The sequence below is a fragment of the Manis pentadactyla genome, chromosome 9 (genome assembly GCF_030020395.1).
Source record: "Manis pentadactyla isolate mManPen7 chromosome 9, mManPen7.hap1, whole genome shotgun sequence".
In the NCBI taxonomy this organism is placed as follows: domain Eukaryota; kingdom Metazoa; phylum Chordata; class Mammalia; order Pholidota; family Manidae; genus Manis; species Manis pentadactyla.
The window spans coordinates 113,668,973-113,690,056 of record NC_080027.1 but is presented as its reverse complement, the minus strand read 5'-3'; the positions used below and the strand labels follow the sequence as shown (position 1 = coordinate 113,690,056).

General features: G+C 36.4%; 1 protein-coding gene across 1 annotated transcript in view; it reads left to right on the top strand.

Moving 5' to 3' along the window:
• TPR (translocated promoter region, nuclear basket protein) overlaps positions 1 to 21,084 on the top strand; it is a 78,806-nt gene that overhangs the window by 57,049 nt on the left and 673 nt on the right. The window contains exons 41-50 of the mRNA XM_036912546.2: positions 2,558 to 2,689; positions 2,858 to 2,948; positions 4,773 to 4,957; positions 6,152 to 6,220; positions 6,335 to 6,429; positions 8,409 to 8,515; positions 9,765 to 9,860; positions 9,998 to 10,154; positions 11,849 to 11,967; positions 20,856 to 20,951. Coding sequence (XP_036768441.2) covers positions 2,558 to 2,689; positions 2,858 to 2,948; positions 4,773 to 4,957; positions 6,152 to 6,220; positions 6,335 to 6,429; positions 8,409 to 8,515; positions 9,765 to 9,860; positions 9,998 to 10,154; positions 11,849 to 11,967; positions 20,856 to 20,951 — 1,147 coding nt within the window. The remainder of the gene's footprint in view (positions 1 to 2,557; positions 2,690 to 2,857; positions 2,949 to 4,772; positions 4,958 to 6,151; positions 6,221 to 6,334; positions 6,430 to 8,408; positions 8,516 to 9,764; positions 9,861 to 9,997; positions 10,155 to 11,848; positions 11,968 to 20,855; positions 20,952 to 21,084) is intronic.

Sequence of the window (21,084 nt, the reverse complement as noted above, 5' to 3'; positions counted from 1 at the left end):
CTATATATATCTGTTAAGTCCATCTGACCTAATGTGTTCAGTACCTTTGTTTACTTATTTATTTTCTGTCTGGATGATTTGCCATTGATGTAAGTGGGGTGCAAAAGTCCCCTAATATGATTTGAGTTGCAACCTGTCTGTCCCCTTAGTTCTGTTAGTATTTGTTATACTATTTAGTTGCTCCTATGTTGGATGCATAGATATTTGTAGTGCTTCTATCCTCTTGTTGGACTGACCCCTTTACTATTATGTAATGTCCTTCTTTGTCTCTTGCTACTTTCTTTGTTTTAAAGTCTACTTTGTCTGATACAAGTACTGCTACTCATGCTTTTTTCTCCCTATTACTTGCATGAAATACCTTTTCCATCCCTCCACTTGGAATCTGTGTGTCTTGAGGTCTGAAATGAGTCTCTTGTCAACATGTAAATGGGCCTCATTTCTTTATCCATTCTGCCACCCTGTATGTCTTTTGATTGCTCTCAGTCCATTTATATTTAACGTAGTTATTGATAGGTGTGTACTGATTGCCATTTTATTACTTATATCCTGGTTGTTTTATAGTTCCTCTCTGATACTTTTTTCATCTCTTAGACTCTTGTTATTGATGGTTTTCTTGAGTGTGATTGGATTTCTTTTTTTTAATTTTTTTGTGTATCTATTATGGGCCTTAGGCTTTTGATTACCACATGGTTCATAGATTCTTAAAAGTATCACAGTCTATTGGGTCACTCTGTTTTGAACACAGTCTAAAGGTACTTGTTATTTATTATTATTCTTCCTTCATGCTTTTATATTAAGTGTTAAAATTGCATTTTTTGTGTATCCCATGACTGCTTTTGTGTATTGTTGATTATACTTCTTTTCTGTTTTTTAACTTCATGCTTGCTGATTAAGTATTTGGTCTACAGCCTTTATTGTGGGCTTATTTGCACTGATGATATTTAGGCTTAATATTTCCATCTACAGAAGTCCCTTTAACATATCCCATAAGGCTGGTTTAGTGGCAGTGTAATGCGTTAACTTCCATTTATCTGAGAAACTTAATCTCTCCTTCAATTTTGTATGATAACTCTGCTGGGTACAAGATTCTTGATTGAAGGTCCTTCTATTTTAATATATAAAATATTTCATGCCATTCCTTCTGGATTGGAGTGTTGTGGAATGGCTCTTGCAAGCACCCAACCAACCGAGCCGAGGAAATGTCCACCTGCCCTTTCTCCTCCAGAGATATCTCTGTCCAACCCCTGCACCTCTGGGACCCTTACTGCTTCTGATGAACCTTTCAAACTGCTAACTCTGTGTTGGGTCTCAGTGGGACTGAAGGAGTGTGCCTGTCCTTCACAGGCAGCTGGAGTGTCAGCCTTCCAGAGTGCTCTAGCTCTCTCTGGTGTCCAGCCTCTTTAAACACCAAAGCCCAATGCAGTGTGGGCTAGTGTTCCCAGAGCAGATCTCTGGGGCCAGGTGTGCAGAGTTCTTGCATGCTTCTCCCCTCTGTGCTCAGTTCCCCAATCTTCTGCTTGTAGATGGGCTGAGGGAAGGGCTTGGGTCCCGCTCGATGGCAGCTCTGCCACTTTACCCTTCTGTATGTGGTCTTCTCTACTAGGTGTAGGTGGTCTGTCCTGCAGTCTTCAGGTCATTTGCATGGTTATTTGTAGTTGCTGTAGTTGTTTCTGTGGTGTGTTGTGGGAGATTTCTGCTTTGCCTTCCCACTCTGTCATCTTTTTCTCAGTCTCGAGGCTGGCCAGTCATCCGGGGTTTGTAAAATGCTGGATGGAATGCTCAAATCCTTGGGATTACTAATGCATCAAATTTTAATTATTTTAGTTTAAGTAGGTTATTTTGCTTTTCTTTTATCCTGTTATGATGAGTTCTGAGATTAATGTTTTATAATGACATTGAGAACTGAACAAATGATAGAAAATCTCAGGGTTTTTTGTTTGTTTCTTTTAATGCTTGTAAGCCCATTGGGATTTGTTAAATTTGTTAGATTAATTAAATTTAATCTCTAATTGTATTGATAAGCAACTGTGGATTTTATTGTAGCCTCTGGTTTCTAAAGATAAAAAGAAGTAGGATAGTTTTTTCTCATGGAGCCCCATAATATTTTTCAAACGTAATTGAGGTATCATGCTAATTGCAGCATATTTTAAGTGAAAGTTTGTATTTTATTTTGAGAATTAATCCTATATTGCTAGCTTCTCATTTTAGAATTTTTCATTGATGTTTCTTAATAGCTCATAGTACAGCATAATTTCATCATTTTCTTCTTCAGCATCACTTTTAAATTTAAAAGCGAACCACTTTTGTGAATATTTGTTTGATTTTTCAGCTGATCTCATGCAAACAGAATTCAGAATCAATTATTATTGTACTAAGTCCAGTAAGTTTCACAATTGTGATATTTCCTGCCACTGAACTGATCTTGTAGAACTTTGAGGATAACTACTGTATCTTGATTAATGATGTGTTTGCTTAAATTTCTAAGCATATGGTATCAAGATGTGCAGAATGTTTGTGCAATATCTTAGATCTTTGTACTTGGGAATTTTTCCATTAGGATTATGAAGAAGATGAAGATGATGATGATGATGATGAAGATGACACAGGGATGGGAGACGAGGGTGATGATAGCAACGAGGGCACTGGTAGTGCAGATGGCAATGATGGATATGAAGCTGACGATGCTGAGGTGACTAGCTAGAATTTTGACCATCTGTTTTATTTAAGAACTTTGTTTTCTAAGAATATGCAAAGGACTGTATGCTCAGGATGTGAGGTTTCTTTGTTTCTTTGTTTTTACTGTGGTTAGTTTGGTTAATTATTTTTTAAGGTAATTATTTGGTTTATTTGCTTTTAGGGTGGTGATGGGACTGATCCAGGTACAGAAACAGAAGAAAGTATGGGTGGAGGTGATAGCAATCAGAGAGCTGCTGACTCTCAAAACAGTGGTGAGATTTTTTTTTTATTCTCTTTTTCATTGAATATTTCTGGTAATATTTTCTAAAGAATTTATGTAGGTAATACAACATGGCTATTAGTAAATTCGCTCTTGTTCTAACTTTGTCATTATCAGTCTCATAAAGTCTACTATATTTATGACTGTAAAGTGCAGCTATTATTCTATCTTTTCTTCCTCATCAGACTGCTGTAAGATGCAAACATTTTGAAATCTGTGATATAATATAAATGCCATAGTTGCTGCTGTTCTTATTAAGTGAAAAAATTAAATCAGGGACTTCCAACAGCAGTAACAGCAGTTCACAACCAGAAGAGGTCAGTCTAATCAAGCAATGTGTTTAAACATTTATTGGATATTGGAGATTTGCGATATTATCTTGTTTTCCAGTGAATAAAAGATTTTGTGATCAATATAGCATGGCTTTACTTAAATCTTTGAAAGGATGAGTTTTGGAGGTCCACTGAAATGTTATAGGCAGAGAGGGATGCAGAAATCAGAAAACTAATTTGGAATTGTTTTAAAATGTATCTTAAAGAATCATTGCCTATGATTTGGCATAAGATCCTGGCTTTACAGATTATAGTGAGCCAAAATCATTAATAGTAATATACTAAAACCTTAAGTATTTTGATGTATGGGAAAATGGTATATTAGTTTCCATATAGGCCTGTGTATTTAAAAGTGCAAGTATATGCTCATTTGAGTTAAGGTGTAAAGCAAGGGCAGGCAACTTGCAACTTTTAAATTTTTTAAGAGAAAAATAAACAAATGAATATTAAACCATACAATGGAAAATAGTATTGTTTTTGAAGGAAGATAGAGGAAAGGAGAGAGATTAATGATACTTTGCATAATGATTTACATTTTATAAAACATTTTTGTAGACTTAAGGAACATTTTATGTATTCATAGTTGAGATGTAGAGGGACTTTTTTTTGCCTCTAGATATTTTCACTAGAAGTTGTCTTTTGAGGGCTAGTGTTCAAGATGCAAAGCATATAATAGACGTTCATTGACTACCTAGTGTCTGGCTAAAATTAAGGCAGTAGATGGATTTGGCACATTGCCAGTACTTCACATAAAATGCTTTTTCTGAGCAACTATATTTGTATTGAGTTATTTAAGTTTTATAGTTTATCAAGTTTAGGTACCAGTAAAGAATCTGAGAAACAAGCAGTGATTTAATGAAGGTTTTAAAGCTATTAAGTACTAGAGTTAGAATCTGACTTTAGAACTCACACTTTCAAACTACTAAATTCTGTGATAGCCTATTCAACTTTTCAGAATGAGAGACAGCTTCTGTTGTTTCTACCATGTATATAGAAAACCCAGACATCTAAAGAACTACTAATATTCTTTAAATATTCTAATAATCTAGGAAAAGCAAAACATGAAAGTGTCACTTTAAACCTTCTTCCCAATTTCCTTCACTCTGAGTGTTATACTATAGTGATCTGACTTTCCTTTAGGTAATTTGCCCATTTTAGTAATATGAGCCAAAATTCATTAAATGGTTATTTTATCATTTAGTAAGCTAATTTCATTATTTGAAATCTTTAGAAAAACCTTTCTTGTAGATTACCTTTGTTCAATTAACCAAACAGAGAGAGAGACTCAAAGAGGGTAGGGGGCTTGCCTGGGCCACAGCTGCCGCAGTGGGTACCCACTCTCCTGGGTCCACCCGCCTCACTGCTTTTCTTCTGGACATGTTGGTGAGGTGAACTCTCCTAGTGCTGAGATTTATATTTTTATGAAGTGTCCAAGTTATTTTGTGGGAAGTTCAGTAGTTAGAATAAGCTTTCTTTTCCTGTAGGTGAAGGAAATACAGGTACTGCAGAGTCATCTTTTTCCCAAGATATTTCTAGAGAACAGCAGCCATCATCAGCCTCTGAAAGACAAACCCCTCGAGCACCTCAGTCACCACGGCGCCCCCCACACCCACTTCCCCCGCGCCTGACCATTCACGCTTCACCTCAGGAGTTGGGGCCACCGGTTCAGGTATTAAAAGTGCTGGTTATTCTGAAAAATGAACTTTAAGGAATTTTGGCATTATCCCCTTTACTTTCCATTCCACTTCTTTCCCCCTCCCACCTCGACCCTCCCAAGAAATTAAATTAACTTTGTATACGTTGACATGTATAAAGTTTTTTGAATTGAAACAAATGTCATTTCTTTTCCTTTGAAATGTGTTAGTAATTTACTTCATAAATGGAAGTGAAGGTAAAATTTGGAAAGGCAAGGCTTACTAATAGTTGTATAAGTTGAAATGAGTATAGTTACAGCAAGTCTAGTCACTGTTTCTACAAGTTAAAAAAGGAAAATGTTATCTTGGATTTTAATTAAAGTAAATTTAATTTTAGCTAGCTATATTTTAGCAGCCACCCACAACCTTTTTTGAAGTTTCCTTTCTCTAAGATGCATGTGTTCTGTTTAACAGAACACTTTTCTCTCATTTTTTTCCCATCACACATACATACTTTCACTTTTAAAATTAGAGTGTGCATGACCCTTAACACGTGGCACTCTTTGTATGTAGTAGAGCTGGACATCTCTTAATAAGAAGCTCTTGTAGAAAAAATACAAAGGTTCTGTATCTAACTTAAGTCTTATTCTGTAAAGACTGAACACTGCCACTATAGATTCTACTGAAATAACCACAGGTGATGTTGACCTTTGTAGGTGAAAATATACTGTATAAAGCCTTAAAGGATCATGTGTAGATCCTGCAAAATATACCATATCTGTCTATTTAGAATTGTCTAAATTGGGAAACAATTTATGTGAAGTCATATTGCTATTTGAACTCTAAAAGGTAATTAAGCCTTAAGATCCAAAGGCATGCTTACTAACATTTTAAACTAAGGAGATAGGAACTCAGTTCCATACCAATAAGATAGGATCAAAGATTGGTTTTAAATATTGGTTAATATTTTGCTGGGTTAATAAAGGATTTTGTCCTTTGGTTAATATTTGATAGTCATTATCATTAAAAATTTGTCACTTAAAAAAAAATGATTTTACTATAAGATTAGTAGCAGTTTTTCCTGAGAAAAATATCATGATGATTACATTATTTGCTAATATTTAAGTTCTTTTATTATCAGCAAAATAAGCTATGACTACTGATACGTATGTGGTTTTTGTGTCTTAGGCTAATTCCTTAAAACAAATATAATTCTTTTCTTGACACAGAGAATTCAGATGACTCGGCGGCAGTCTGTAGGACGTGGGCTTCAACTGACTCCAGGAATAGGTGGCATGGTAACTATCTACCCATCATGTAAAAGTGATTCATTTGTTCAGCAAATACTTGTATAACCGATATGTGTGTTCCTATCTTGCCTGCTTAGTTCCTATTTTCTCTCTTAATTTTAGCAGCAGCATTTTTTCGATGATGAAGACAGAACAGTTCCAAGTACTCCAACTCTTGTGGTGCCACATCGTACTGATGGGTTTGCTGAAGCAATTCAGTAAGTTAATGAAAAAGAAACATACTTTGTGGCTGATGGATTCTTACTGCTTCCCTGTTAATCTGTTTACATCTGACTGATTATTTATTAAGTCCTTCTCTATTGTATACTAAGCACTTGGGGTAGGAGGGTTGAGGATGTAGTGTTGGGGAAAATTACATAAAAGTAAACGAAACACAGTTGCTTCCATCAGGGGCTAGAAATTTAATGTCAGTATAACAGAAATTACGAACATAGACTAAAGTCAGAATACCTGGATTTGAAATCTCGCTCCACTGTTGTACTATCTGTGATAAGTTACTTAGGCTCTCTGTTCTTGGCTAATGGGAATAAAAATACAGTAATTCCTACCTTGTAAGTTGTGAGAACCAAGTGAATTAATTTATGTTTAATGTGTTTAATATGCTCATAGTAACATATTACCTGGCACATAGTAAATGCTTTGTAGATCGTTGAGAATGAAGATGAATAGTGTTATCATAAAAGCCAAACATATGAACAGATAACTAGCCTACACAGTCTAGGAGGAGAATAGAGACTTAAGCGATAGGCTTTGTTATTATAAATGAAGAACTGCTTTATTCCAGAAATTAGGGGAAAAGAACCTGAGAGGATTTAATGGGGATGAGATCGAATTGAGCCCTGGAAGAGTACTTAACATTTATTGAGCATTTCCATGAACGAATTTTATTAATCTTCATAACTATAAGAGTAGACACTATTATTGTTGCCCTTTTACATATAAGGGAAGAACAGAGATGTTAGTGAATTTGCCAGAGGTTACACTGTCAGGAAGTAACAGTTTTCAGTTTCAAAGCAGTTAGTCTATCTCTAGAACCTATTTTAACTGTTGTGCTATACCACTTTTCTCACAAGATAAAAAGGCTTTTTATCCGTGTGAAAGTATACTTGTTTAATTGTGGCTGAAGTATTTGTTAAATTATCAGGATGAGCTTGAAGATCAGAATTTAAAACTTTCCACAAACTTGGGAACGGATTGATTGGTCTGTAGCACATGATAACATTATGGCCATCAGAACCTGTTTCAGACTTGCTCAGTTAACTACAACTCACCTCAGCTAACAAAATCTTATAAGCCAACCAGTCAGTGTCATCCCTCCCTTCCAAAAGTCAGCCAGTCAGAAACACTCACTCCAGGGAACAGCTTCTGAGTACCAGCCAGTCTTAAGCATTCTCACATAGCTCAGAAAAACTCAGTGTTCTTCCATAGAAGAGTAACTTTATAGAGACAGGTTGTTAAATCAGCCTGAAAGAGAATGTGTTTACTAAAGCAATAGTGTTGAAATGGAAAAGAAGACAGATTCTAAAAGAAAATAGATTGAAGAGTTACTACACAGGTATAATCCATAAACATTAGTAACCAGCTAGCCAAGGAAGGAGAGGGTAAGACGTGGGCAAAGAGGGCAGGAAGATAGATAATAGTGTTATTAGAACAAGGGGGAAATAAGTTTCTAGCCATCTGATTTTCTAGATCTTGGGAACCATCTACTGAACTTTCAGATAAGAAATAGATTAGAGAGAGAGGTGGCCTGATTTGTCTATGAGCAGTGGAAACTAGGATGAACTTTCTCTCATGACATCGGCGGAACGTTTTTTTTTTTATTTTTTTAAGCTTTGTCTCATACTGAGTTTGTGTTGTTTTCAGTACATCAACAGGGAGACTCAAATGTAAGACACACAGTACACAGTTCAGGAGAGCTCAAAGTTATTTGTACATAAATCACATATATATAAACGATGTAATATGAAACAATGATTTGTATTACAATGAAATACTGAAAACTGATATTTCAAAAACATTTTTATAAATAAGAATTCCATTATCAACTAATTATTTTCAATCTGTTCTTTCCCGCTTTGTTTATGATCATTCTTCCATCTTCCTATACTCTTTCCATCATTGTGGTATAAACAGAATAACTTCAAATTTCACTGTAAATTTATTTTTGTCTCTTTAGTTCCCCACAGGTTGCTGGTGTTCCTAGATTCCGGTTTGGGCCACCCGAAGATATGCCACAAACAAGTTCTAGTCACTCTGATCTTGGCCAGCTTGCTTCTCAAGGAGGTAAATAACTAAATAAATGCTTAGACTTCCTGGATTTGGATGTATTCGGTAATAAGTTACTCTGATGTGATTTTTTTTTTAAGTTAGCAAATATAAATATGGAAAGTTAATAAATAATCCCTATGCTAATTTATGGGAAAAACTATAGTATATTTACCATTTTATTAAGTATTGCTTTAACAATAGATCTTATTTTTCCAACAAAGTTCTGAGTTCTTTTAGAATAAGGACTAGCTTTTACATTTGTATCTCTTCTGGATTCTAGTATAGTATCATACATGGACTAAGTGTTCAGGAATATTTGTTGAACCAACAAATATACATAAGTACTGTCAGCCATTTAAAGTTTTGGAAGCAATGCAGCATATTTATTTAGTTTGAAATTTAATATTCCTAGTTTAAATGTATGAAGCTAGTTAGATATTTTCCATTAATGTTAAAAATAGGAAAAATGAAATGTTAAAACTATGTGAAATAAAATGAACCCTTAGTTAAGTAATAGTGGGTAGTTACTGGACATGAGTTTTACTGTTTGTGGAATTAATTACCTTTTAATCCTCATTTGGCATCCATGTAATCCAAATAAACTATTTCTGGAAAGCTGTATGGCATTTTATAAGTGAAAAAGGAATGCATACTACTTTAATAATAAACCCAAAACAAAAGATTAATCTGCAGCCCTCACATAAACTATATAATGTATCTTAGTCCCTAGTAGTTTAAGATGTTAGTTCTTACCACATGCCTCACTAGAATGAAATTGTAAGTTAATACAAATTCAAAAATTTTATATGGCTTTGTATTGTAGGACAATTTCTAGACATGGGAGTCAGACGTAGGCTTAAATTAGAATGTCACTACTTACTAGCCGGTATCATTGGAAAAGTTAATTTCCTTGAAATTCAATTTCTTTAACAAAAAAGGGAATAATAAATACTTTGCAGTTGTGGTGGTGAGTAAATTGTAACATAATAGCTCATTCACAGTTGGGTACACAAAAAGGTTAGCTTGTATAAAATTCTAAGAGAGGTATTTCAGATATTTTTTTAAAGGGTGCTTACTTAAATTGGTGTTAGAGAACTTAAGGATGCATTTAAATTTTATTTACATTTTTGAGAGTTTGATTTTTGCTTAATGGGCTTCAAAATTGTATGTCTGTGGTGATTAGTTTTTTTTCTTTCGAATACCTAGCATATTGACAATTTTATGTTCTTCCAATCATTCATTAATACTCAGAATTGTCTTTTAGGTTTAGGAATGTATGAAACACCTCTCTTCCTAGCTCATGAAGAAGAGTCAGGTGGCCGAAGCGTTCCCACTACTCCTCTACAAGTAGCAGCCCCAGGTAGGTATCAAAGGCAGATGAGTAGATTATATGTTTTATTGGTAAAATAGAAACCTGTGAGACATCTTCTGGCTAAATATTAGGTAAATCACAAAGTGAAAGTTGTTGTTGCTCTTCTGGTCTTTTTTATTTTGAAGTGACCGTATTTACTGAGGGCACCACCTCAGATGCTTCGGAGCATGCCTCTCAGTCTGTTCCAATGGTGACAACATCCACTGGCACGTTATGTACAACAAATGAAACGGCAGCAGGTGATGATGGGGATGAAGTATTTGTGGAGGCAGAATCTGAAGGGTAAGTACTTTGTAGTTTTTGCTTGCCTTAGACTTGCCAGACTTTTACATTTGTTTTCTTTAGCCAGGAAACAGTCTGATGACCAGTATTTTCACTAACATCCTATTACAAAAACCAAGCCACATATTTTGTAAGACTAATTTTTGCATAGTAATATATTTTAGGACTTGGAGATTATTACAAAAGACTATTTTTAATATGTACCTCTGAAAATTACAAATATATTCTAGAACAAAGTATTATTTTAAAATCACTAGTACCCTTCTGTTAATGTAGTTGCTTGAACTTTTCCCCAAGAAAGAAATCTTTCTGTGAAAGTTAGAAAATGACTCACTTCCCGTTTAATAGTGGGCTCAAGTGGACCTCACTCTTTATTTATGTGCATTTAGAAGTTAATATCTAAAATAATTGGCTTCTTAAAAATTAGAAACTTTCTGGTAGTTTTCAAGACCAGACTACATTTTGGCACATCAGTTATAAACAAGGTTTAACAAAAGGATTATTTCATGACAAATCTTTGGATTTTTTTTAAGTCAAAGGAAGTGGAATAATTTAATGACAAGAACCATTGTACAATGGTCTTGGACAAGTTTAGCCTTCAAGGTGGAACCTAATTCCATATAAAATTTAAAAGTTAGACTACTTCATAGTCAGAAGCATAGCTAGAAATAGAACCCAGATGTCCTAGGCAGATTTCAAGGATTTTGTTTTATTTAGCAATATTTTCTTAACATAATTATAAACCAACTCTAGTATATGAGGGGAAAAGTAGGTCTATTATTATGTTCTAACAAAGTGCTATGTAATTTCGGGGAGGTTACAGACCTGTTGAGAATACTAGCTGCCGTCAATTTTATGCCATGCATGCAAGTCACTTTATATATATCATTTCAGGCTCACACAATATCTGCAATGTATTATCTCCCATTTTATAAGTGAGAAAGCTCAGACACAGAGCATATTAAAATCACTTGGCTTAGGTCAAACCACTGATCACTGACCCAGACTGGATTTGACCACTACAGTCCCACACACTTTACACTCCACCAACACTTCTCAGCTGTAGCACATAGTTTAGAGAAAGATATCTTCCAGGTACCTTGTTACCAAAAACTGGACTTATGTTTGCAGATGAAAAAAATTGGAACAGATTCCAGTTATACTCTTACCTCCCTTGCTTGCTTTTTGATGTGCTTTTTTGAATAAGAGAGAGAGAGAGAGAGAAAGTTATAGCTATTGAGCCAGGAATTCAGGTACCCACAGCCTATCTCATAGGCTATAGCCCCTAGTGAGTTAGTGGTATAATATTAATAGTTGCGACTATTATAAATTATTTTAGACTCAGCTTTCCTAGAAAGTTATTTTGAGATTTATCAGAATCTGGATAATATTATCTCCTGTGATTGTCGAGAACAATGTGAACATCCTTTGTCAAAAAGGAAAACAAGGAGATACAAAAACTATAATTGGAACATGCCCTAGTGAGAAGAGGAATGAGGGAAAAGCAAGTCGAGCTCCCTCGCACCTGCCCCTGTGCAAGACTACGCGGCCACCGGGCGGGAGCGGGCAGGCTTGAGTCGGAGAGGCCTCGAGGTCATCTAAGTGGTGGACTGTATCGGGAGTTTGGGAACGACTTAGATACATTATAGGACCAGCTTTGTATTTTCTAACCAATTTTTGTTTCCCTTCTCCAGTATCAGTTCAGAAGCAGGCCTAGAAATCGATAGCCAGCAGGAGGAAGAGCCTGCGCAGGCATCTGACGAGTCGGATCTCCCTTCCACCAGCCAGGATCCTCCCTCCAGCTCTTCCATAGGTAAGTTCCTGCTCTTGACTACGGCTGAAGTTTTATATCAAACTTGTTTGCAAAAGACACTGTTAGTAACAATTTGATAATCCTTTTTTCCCCCTGAAATTTAAAATACTTTATTTAGAAGGGAAATTTTTTTTTTTTTTAAGGACTTGGTTTATATTAAAGGGACTGATTATGTTAGAGGTGCTCAGGGGCTGTGGTAAATGGGCTGCCAGAAGGAAAGCTAAGGAGTAGTCCTCCATGCTTTCTGCCTCTGTTTAAACCAGAGCAGCTCCATTTTTATTTTTTGTCCTACATATTAGGGTTTTACATGAGATTGTACCTGGAAAGTCAAGGGGTGGGACGTCTGTTGTTTTGAAAAAGTGTTTGAAATTTACTGATGTGTGAACAGTTTCAGAGTTTGGCTGTTCAGCTTTTTGAAGTTAAATTTAAAAAGGTTATCTTTCTTAGAATAAATTTACTTCTGTAGTAAAAAAAGTAATCAGCATTGATTTAGCACTTATTGTGTATCAGGCAGTATTCTAAATCCTTTATGTATATTCATTCATTTAATTTACACACTGCCTAAACATGGTGATCACTTACCTGTGTGTATAGATACAGAAACTGAAGCACAGAAAGGTTGACTCACTTCCCCAAAGTCAAATAGCCAGTGAATAATGGGCTACCAGAATGTAAACTCAAGAAATTTGGCTCCAGAGACTCTACTCTTAAATAATACACTGTTCTGGCTTATCAGTCTCAACATTTTTAGGTAGGGAGTTATTTTTATTATTGAAGAAATACAGTACTCAGTCATCCACAGATTATTTTCATTTTGAATTCTTTATGACAGTAATTCTCAAATTCTGCCATAGAACTTTCATATTTTATAACAGACATACTCAGTTATTTACTTTTTTTCAATCATGGAACTTTGTTAATCTCAGAATCTCCTCCCTCTGAACTGCTTTTCTGTGACACATCAACCTATTACCCAGTATCCCGGGGTTCAGATCTCATAGCCACTCTTTAATAGCTAGTACATTTGAATCTCTTGTCATTTCACTATGAAATAATGGACACTAATAACTAATCTTACAGTCAAGATTAGAAATAATGTATGTAAGTTATATAACTCAGTGCTTCCACAGGAAGGCTCAAAAATTCTAGCTATCATGCTTATTAATAGTACAATTACTGAAGTTCTGTGCTACCAATTATATTACTATGTCCCATGAGAATTATCTTACCTCAGCAAGAGAATGGACACTAGTTAACAGTCTTATCAGAGCTTGCATAAGAATAGATGGCTCTTGTTCCCTTTTACAGTATAATGTGAAATAAGGATGTCTTTAAATGTATTTGATAATATGAAACGCTATTTCTCCCCATTTGAGTAGTCGCTCATTTGGTCAAAAATATTTGAGTACCTATCATGTTATGTGCCAGGCAGTTTCACAGAAAGTATTCCTAGGAAAGTGATACTTAACTGAAGACTTGAAAGAGGTAAGGGAGCAAAGCTGTGCAGTTATTTAGGGAAGAGTGTTCCTGGACAAGAGAAATAGCAGACACAAAGTTCATAGGGCAGCAGTATGATGTGTTCACATTGAGCAAGGAAGTCAGTATGGCTAGAGTACAGTAAGAGACTAGCAGGAGAGAGGGTAGGGGTGATGGAGGATAGATATAATAGATCATTGTAGTTGTTTTGGCTTCAGGGACACGGAAAGCTTTTGGAAGGCTTCAAACAGAGTAGTGACATTATCTTAAAGACTTAATGGTATCAGTTTGGCTGCTGTAAAGAGGAGAAACTAAAAATGAGTAATGAGCGGAAATAAGGAGCAAGTTTGGAAGATATTGCAATAATTAAAGGTAAAGGTGATGTTTCAGATAGGATGGTAAAGATGGTGAAAACAGGTCAAATTTGGGATATATATTTAAATTGGAGCTGGCCAGATTTGCTAATGATTGGATTTGGGGTGTCCAGAGAAGAGGAGAGTCAGATGTGACTCTTGTCGCATTGTAATGGTCTGTTGTTTCCTGAGGGATGTGACATTTTGTTTACGTTGGTAATCCCCAACCCCTCGCACAGGTCTGATACATGGATTGTCACCAAGTAAATATTGAAATAGTTGAGTGAGTAAATGAATGAAAAAAGTAAGCACTTTATTTTTTCAAATGAGGACATTATTTTTTACTTATATCCTTTTTTTGTGTAAATTTAATATCCCATGTAAAAAACCAAAACTTTTAATACTGAAAACAAATGAATGCCTCTGCATTTTATCCATTTATTTATTTATTTATTTGTACATTATAAAAGGATAGTCGGTAGACAATCTTATGTTGGTTTCAAGCATAAAACAGTGTTTCATCATTTACCTACATTATTATATCCTCAGCCCCACTAGTGTGGTTGCAATCTGTCAACATACAAAGATGTTACAGGACCATTGGCTATATTCTTCATGCTGTACTACCTTCCCCAAGACCAGCTTATATTGTGATTGAGACTATTTGTTTCCCTTTATCCCCCTCACCCACCTATTCCCAACCCCTCCCCCATGGTAACCACCAGTCACTTCTCAGTATCTGTGAATCCACTGTTATTTTGTTCATTTTGTTTTGTTTTGTTTTTAGATTCCACAAATATGGTATTAGCTTTTCTCCACCTGGTTTATTTTACTTAGCATAATACCCTCTAGGTACATCCATGTCACAATGGCAGGATTTCTTTCTTTTTTATGGCTGAATAATATTCTGTGTGTATGTACTACATCTTCTTTATCCATGCATCGGTTGATAGACAACTTTGGTTGCTTCCATATCTTGGTTATTGTAAATAATGCAGCAATAAACATAGGAGTGCATATATTTTTTTGAATCAGGGATTTTGTTTTCATCAGGTAAATTCCTAGAAGTGGAATTACTGGGTCACATAGTATTTCTATTTGTGTTTTTTGAGGAACCTCCACACTGCTTTCCATAGTAGCTGCACCGATTTACTTTCCCACAGTGTAGGAGGGTTCTCATTTCTCCATGTCCTTGTCAACACTGCTATTTCTTGTCTTTAGGATAGTGTCCATTATGACTGGTGTGAAGTGATACCTCATTGTGGTTTTAATTTGCAGTTCCCTGATGATTAGCAATATGGAGCATCATTTCGTGTGCCTGTTGGCCATCTGTATTTCTTCTTTGGAAAAATGTCTGTTCAGGTCCTCTGCCCATTCCTTATATGTTTTGGATGTTAACCCCTCATCAGATAAATCATTTACTAATAAATTCTTCCACACTGTAAGTTTCCTTTTTGTTCTGTTGGTGTCCTTTGCTGCACTGAAGCTTTTTAGTTTAATGTAGTCCTATTTGTTCATTTTTATTTTGTTTCCCTTGACCAAGGAAATGTGTCCAGAAAAATTACTCATGCTTATATTCAAGAGATTTTGCCTATGTTTTCTTCTTATAGTTTTATGCTTTCATGTCCTACATTTAGTTCTTTAATCCATTTCAAGTTGACTTTTGGATACAGAGTTAGATAATCAGTTTCATTCTCTTACATGTAGCTGTCCAGTTTTCCCTTCACCAGTTATTCAAAAGGCTGTCTTTTCCCTATTGTGTATTAATGGCTCCTTTATCATATATAATTGGCCATATATGCATGGGTTTATATCTGGGCTGTCTATTCCATTCCATTGACCTATGGATCTCTTCTTGTGCCAGACCATACTGTTTTAATTACTGTGGCTTTGTACTATAGCTTGAAATCAAAATAATCCCCCCAGCTTTGTTCTTCCTTCTCAAGATTGCTTTGACTTTTCAGGGTCTTTCGTGGTTCCATATGAATTGTAGAGCTATTTGTTCTAGTTCACTGACATATTCTCCTGGTATTTTGATAGGGTTTGCATTGAATCTGTAAATTGCTTTAGCAAGGATGGCCATTTTGACAATATTAATTCTTCCTATCCATGAGCATGGAATAGGTTTCCATTACTTTGTGTCTTCTTTAATCTGTCTCTCATAAGTGTCTTAGTTTTCAGAACAGGTCTTTCACCTTCTTGGTTAGGTTTATTCTTAGATATTTTACTCTTTTTGATGTAATTGTAAATGGAGTTGTTTTCCTGATTTCTCTTTCTGCTAGTTCATTATTAGTGTATAGGAATACAGCAGATTTATGTGTATTAATTTTCTATCCTTCAATCATGCCAAATCCAGTTACTAGTTCCATTTGTTTTTTGGTGTAGTCTTTAGGGTTTTCCATGTAAGTGTCATGTCATCTGCAAATAATAACAGTTTAACTTCTTCCTTACCAATTTGGATGCCTTTTATCTCTGTATCTTGTCTGATTGCTGTGGCTAGTGCCTCCAGTACTATGTTGAATAAAAATGGTAAGACTAGGCATCCTTGTCTTGTTCCTGATCTTAGAGGAAGAGCTTTCAGCTTTTTGCCATTGAGTATTGTTAGCTGTGGGTTTGTCGTAAATAGCCTTTATTATTATTATTATGAGGTATGTTCCCTCTATACTCATTTTGTTGAGAGTTTTTATAAAAAATGGATGTTGAATTTTGTCAAATGCTTTTTTGGCGTCTGTTTATATGATCTGTTTAGGTTTTTAAACTTCTTTTTGTTAATGTGGTGTTTTACACTGATTCATTTACAAATATTGTACCATCCTTGTATCCCTGCCTTAAATCCCACTTGGTCGTGATGGATGATCCTTTTGATGTAGTTTTGAATTTAGTTTGCTAATATATTGTTGAGGATTTTTTCATTTATGTTTATCAGGCATATTGGTCTATAATTTTTTTTTTTTTTGTATCTTTGGTTTTGGTGTTACAGGGATGCTGGCCTCTTAGATGAATGTGGAAGTATTCCCTCCTCTTCTGCCTTTGGAATACTTTAAGGATGGGTATTGACTCTTCTTAAATGTTTGAAGGAATTCAGCTGTAAAGCCTTCAGGTCCTGGACTTTTGTTAGGAGTTTTTGGATTATCAGTTCACTTTTCATTATTGACAATTGGTCTGTTTAGATTTTCTGCTTCTTCCTAGGTCAGTGTTGGAAGGTTGTACTTTTTTCAGATTTTGTCCCTTCTAGGTTGTCCCATTTATTGGCATATAATTTTGCATAGAATTCTCTAATAATTCTTTGTTTTTCTGTAGTGTCTGTTGTAACTATTCCTTTTTTATTTCTGATGTTATTTGTATCCACTCTTTTTTTCTTGATAAATCTGGATACGTTTGGATAAATCTGGATACGTTTGTCTATTTTGTTTAATCTCAACCAGCTCTTGATTTCATTGATATTTTCTATTGTTATATTCTTCTCTATTTTATTTCTTGCTGCTCCGAGCTTTATTATGTCCCTTGGGTTTAATTTGTTCTTTTTTCTTATTTCTTTAATTGTGAGCTTAGAGTGTTTATTTGGGACTGTTCTCATTTCTTGAGGTAGGTCTGTACTGCTATGTACTCCCCTCTTAGAACTGCTTTTGCATCATCTCACAAATTTTGAACTGTTGTATTTTTGTTTTCATCAGTCTTCATGTATATCGCTTGATTTCTACTTTGATTCCTTCATGATCCATTGATTATTTAGTAGCATGTTTAGTTTCTGTGTTGGTGGGGTTTTTTGTTTGTGTAATTTATTTCTAGTTTCACACCATTGTGGTCTGAGAAGTTGCTTGATACAGTTGCAATCTTTTTGAATTTATTGAGGCTCTTTCTGTGTCCTAATACGTGATCTATTCTGGAGACCATTCTATACATGCATGGGGAGAAAAATGTGTATCCTGCTGCTTTTGGGTGGATTGTCCTATATATATCTGTTAAGTCCATCTGACCCAATGTTTTGTTCAGTGCCTCTGTTTTCTTATTTATTTTCTGTCGGAATGATCTGTCCATTGATGTAAGTGCGGTGTAAAGTCCCCTAATATGATTGAGTTGCAGCCTGTCGGTCACCCTAGTTCTGTTAGTATTTGTTTTACTATTTAGGTGCTCCTATGTTGGATGCATAGATATTTGTAGTGCTTCTATCCTCTTGTTGTACTGACCCCTTTATCATTATGTAATGTCCTTTGTCTTTTGCTACTTTCTTTGTTTTAAAGTCTTTTGTGTCTGATACAAATACTGCTAACTCATGCTTTTTTCTCCCTATTACTTGCATAGAACACCTTTTCCATCCCTTCATTTGGAGTCTGTGTATGTCTTTAGGTCCGAAATGAATCTCTTGTAGGCAGCATATATATATGGGTCTCGTTTCTTTATCCATTCTGCCACCCTGTATGTCTTTTGATTGCTGCATTCAGTACCCTTACATTTAAGGTAGTTATTGATAGGTGTGTACTTACTGCTGTTTTATCAATTGTATCCTGGTTGTTTTTATAGCTCCTCTCGGATCCTTTCTTCTTCTCTTATACTCTTGTTATATGATGGTTTTCTTTAGTGTTGTGATTGAATTTCTTTTTTTTAATTTTTTGTGTAACTATAGGAGGCTTTAGGCTTTTGGTTACCATGAGGTTCATAGATAGATTCCTAAAGTATCACAGAATTATTTGATTGCTCTGTTTATAACACAGTCTGAAAGTACTTGTTATTTGTTCTTCCTCCTTCACACTTGTGTGTTAGATGCCATTTTTTGTGTATCTCTTGACTGAGTTTGTATATTATTGATTATACCACTTTTGTGTTTTTAAACTTCATACTTGCTGAGTATTTGGTCTACAGCCTTTATTGTGGGTTTATTTGCACTTATGAAAAATATTAAGGCTTAACATTCCCATCTACAGAAGTTATGTTCCATATACAGAAGGATATGTTAAAGGTAATATATCCCATAAGGCCTGTTTAATGGCAGTATAATCCTTTAACTTTCCTTTATGTGGGAAGCTTTTAATCTCTCCTTCATTTTTGAATAATAACCTTGCTGGGTAGAAGATTCTTGGTTGAAGGTCCTTCTGTTTCAACATGAAATATTTCATGCCCCTCCCTTCTGGCCTGTAAAGTTTCTGCTGAGAAGTCTGCTGATAGCCTGATGGGGTTGCCCTTAAAAGTAATTTTTTGCCTTTCTCTAGCTGCTTTCAGTACCTTGTCTTGATCCTCTGTCATTTTAACTTTTTTATGTCTTGGTGCTGTCTTTGGGGTTCCTTCTGTTAGGGGCTTTCTGTACTCCAGGACCTGGGTGTCTCCTGCCTCAGACTGGAGAAGTTTTCAGCATTTCTTCAGAGATATTCTACTTCTTTGTATCTCTTCTCCTTCTGGTACCCCTATTATGCAAATATCATTTTGTTTGTAGTTGTCAAACAGTTCTCTTAGCATCCTCTCATTTCTAGAGATTGTTTTTCTCTCTGTTGCTCAGTTTCGCTGTTTTCCTGTTCTCTAATTTACATTTCATTGATTGTCTTCTCTACTTATAGCAGTCTGTTATTCATTCTCTCCATTGTATTTTTCATTTCAGCTACTATATTCTTGAGTTCTGAGTGGCTCTTTTTCAAATCTCTCTGTTGATGTCTTTCCTGAGATCCTCAGTACTTTTCCACAGATCAGGAGCATGTTTATGACTGTTACTTGAAATCTTTATCAAGGAGATTGCTGGTCTCTATTGCATTTAGTCCTCCTTCTGGTGTTGTATCCTGTACTTTTGTTTGTAACATATGCCTCTGCCTCCTCATTTTGTCTGAGTTTCTGTGTTTCTTCCTTTGGATTAGATAGATCTCATATGTTCTGGTCTCAAGAGTAAGGGCTTTATGAAGAAGGCATGCTGTGGTTCCCAGAAGCTCAAGACTTTACTCACCCATGCCTCATTCTCCTTTGCAGTAGAACCCCACTTGCTGTTGGTGGGCTATGGGCAGGGCCACCTTTCTGTCTGTAGTCAGATCTATCTCATTCTACTGCATCGGGAAGCTCACCTCAGCCTGCCCTTTGTGAGCTGTTTGTTGGGGTTCTGCTGGGATCCTGTTGGATGGGGCCACCCTCTGCCTGTCCCATAGCAATGTCGTCCCTACTGGGAAGACAGGGTGGGCAGGACTGGATCACCAGTGAGGAGGAAGGAGCGCTCAGGGCCGGCCTAAGAGAGGGCTGAGAAAACTGGTAAAGCCTCCCTCTGCCTGCCTTGCAGCAAAGTCTCTCTCAACCTGCCAGAGAGCAAAGTCTGATCTCTTCTGGGCTAAGCAGCCGGGTGGGCAGGTGCATAGGGAAGCACATTGGGGCTGAGCCACCAACAAAGGCAGTGGAGTGTGTGAGGCTTCTGCGAGCACCCAACTAGTTGGGTTGAGGGAGGGCTTGGGAAGTGTCGTCCACCTGCTCTTTCTCCTGCGGTGGGAGCTCCACCCAACACTCATCCCTCCGGTGCCCTTCCAATTACTGATAAATCTTTGAAATTGCCGCCGGGTCTCAGTGGGACTGAAGGAGTGTGCCTGTCCTCCACAAGCAGCTGGAGTCTCAGCCTCCCAGAGTGCTCCAGCTCTCCCTGGTGTCCAGCCCCAGTAATCACCAAAGCCCAGTGCCATGTGGACTAGTGTTACTAGAGCGGATCTCTGGGGCCAGGTGTGCTGAGTTCCTGCACCCTTATCCCTTCCTGCTTCGTTCCTCTCCCTCCTGCTTGTGGGTGAGATGGAGGAAGGGCTTGGGTCCCGCTTGATGGCCACTCTGCCACTTTACCCTTCTCTGTGTGGTCTTTCACCAGGTTTAGATAGGCTGTTCTGCAGTCTTAGGTTGTTTTCAGGGTTGTATTTGCTGCAGTAGCCTCCCTGCGTGGCAGCGAGGGTGGGGGGTGCAGGGCAGAAGGGAGAAGGTTTCCACCTTGCCTTCCTACTCCACCATACTTTTTCCCCTCCTCTGTGCGTTCATTTAGTAATTAGCTTTTGCCGTTTTAATTGTTTTCCCTTTTTTTAGCTTGCTTTCTTGCATTTTAATGTTTTTCTTCAGATACTAGCAGTAGTCAACCAAAGCCTTTCAGACGAGTAAGACTTCAGACAACATTGAGACAAGGTGTCCGTGGTCGTCAATTCAACAGGCAGAGAGGTAAATTTCTAACATACTGAATACAAAATAGGATGTAGAATGACGAATAATGGAACAATTTTTCTAATCCTTAAGCTTCCAAAGGATTTTTTTTAATGTTCCAAGGATTGATTAAACAATAATGTATCGAACA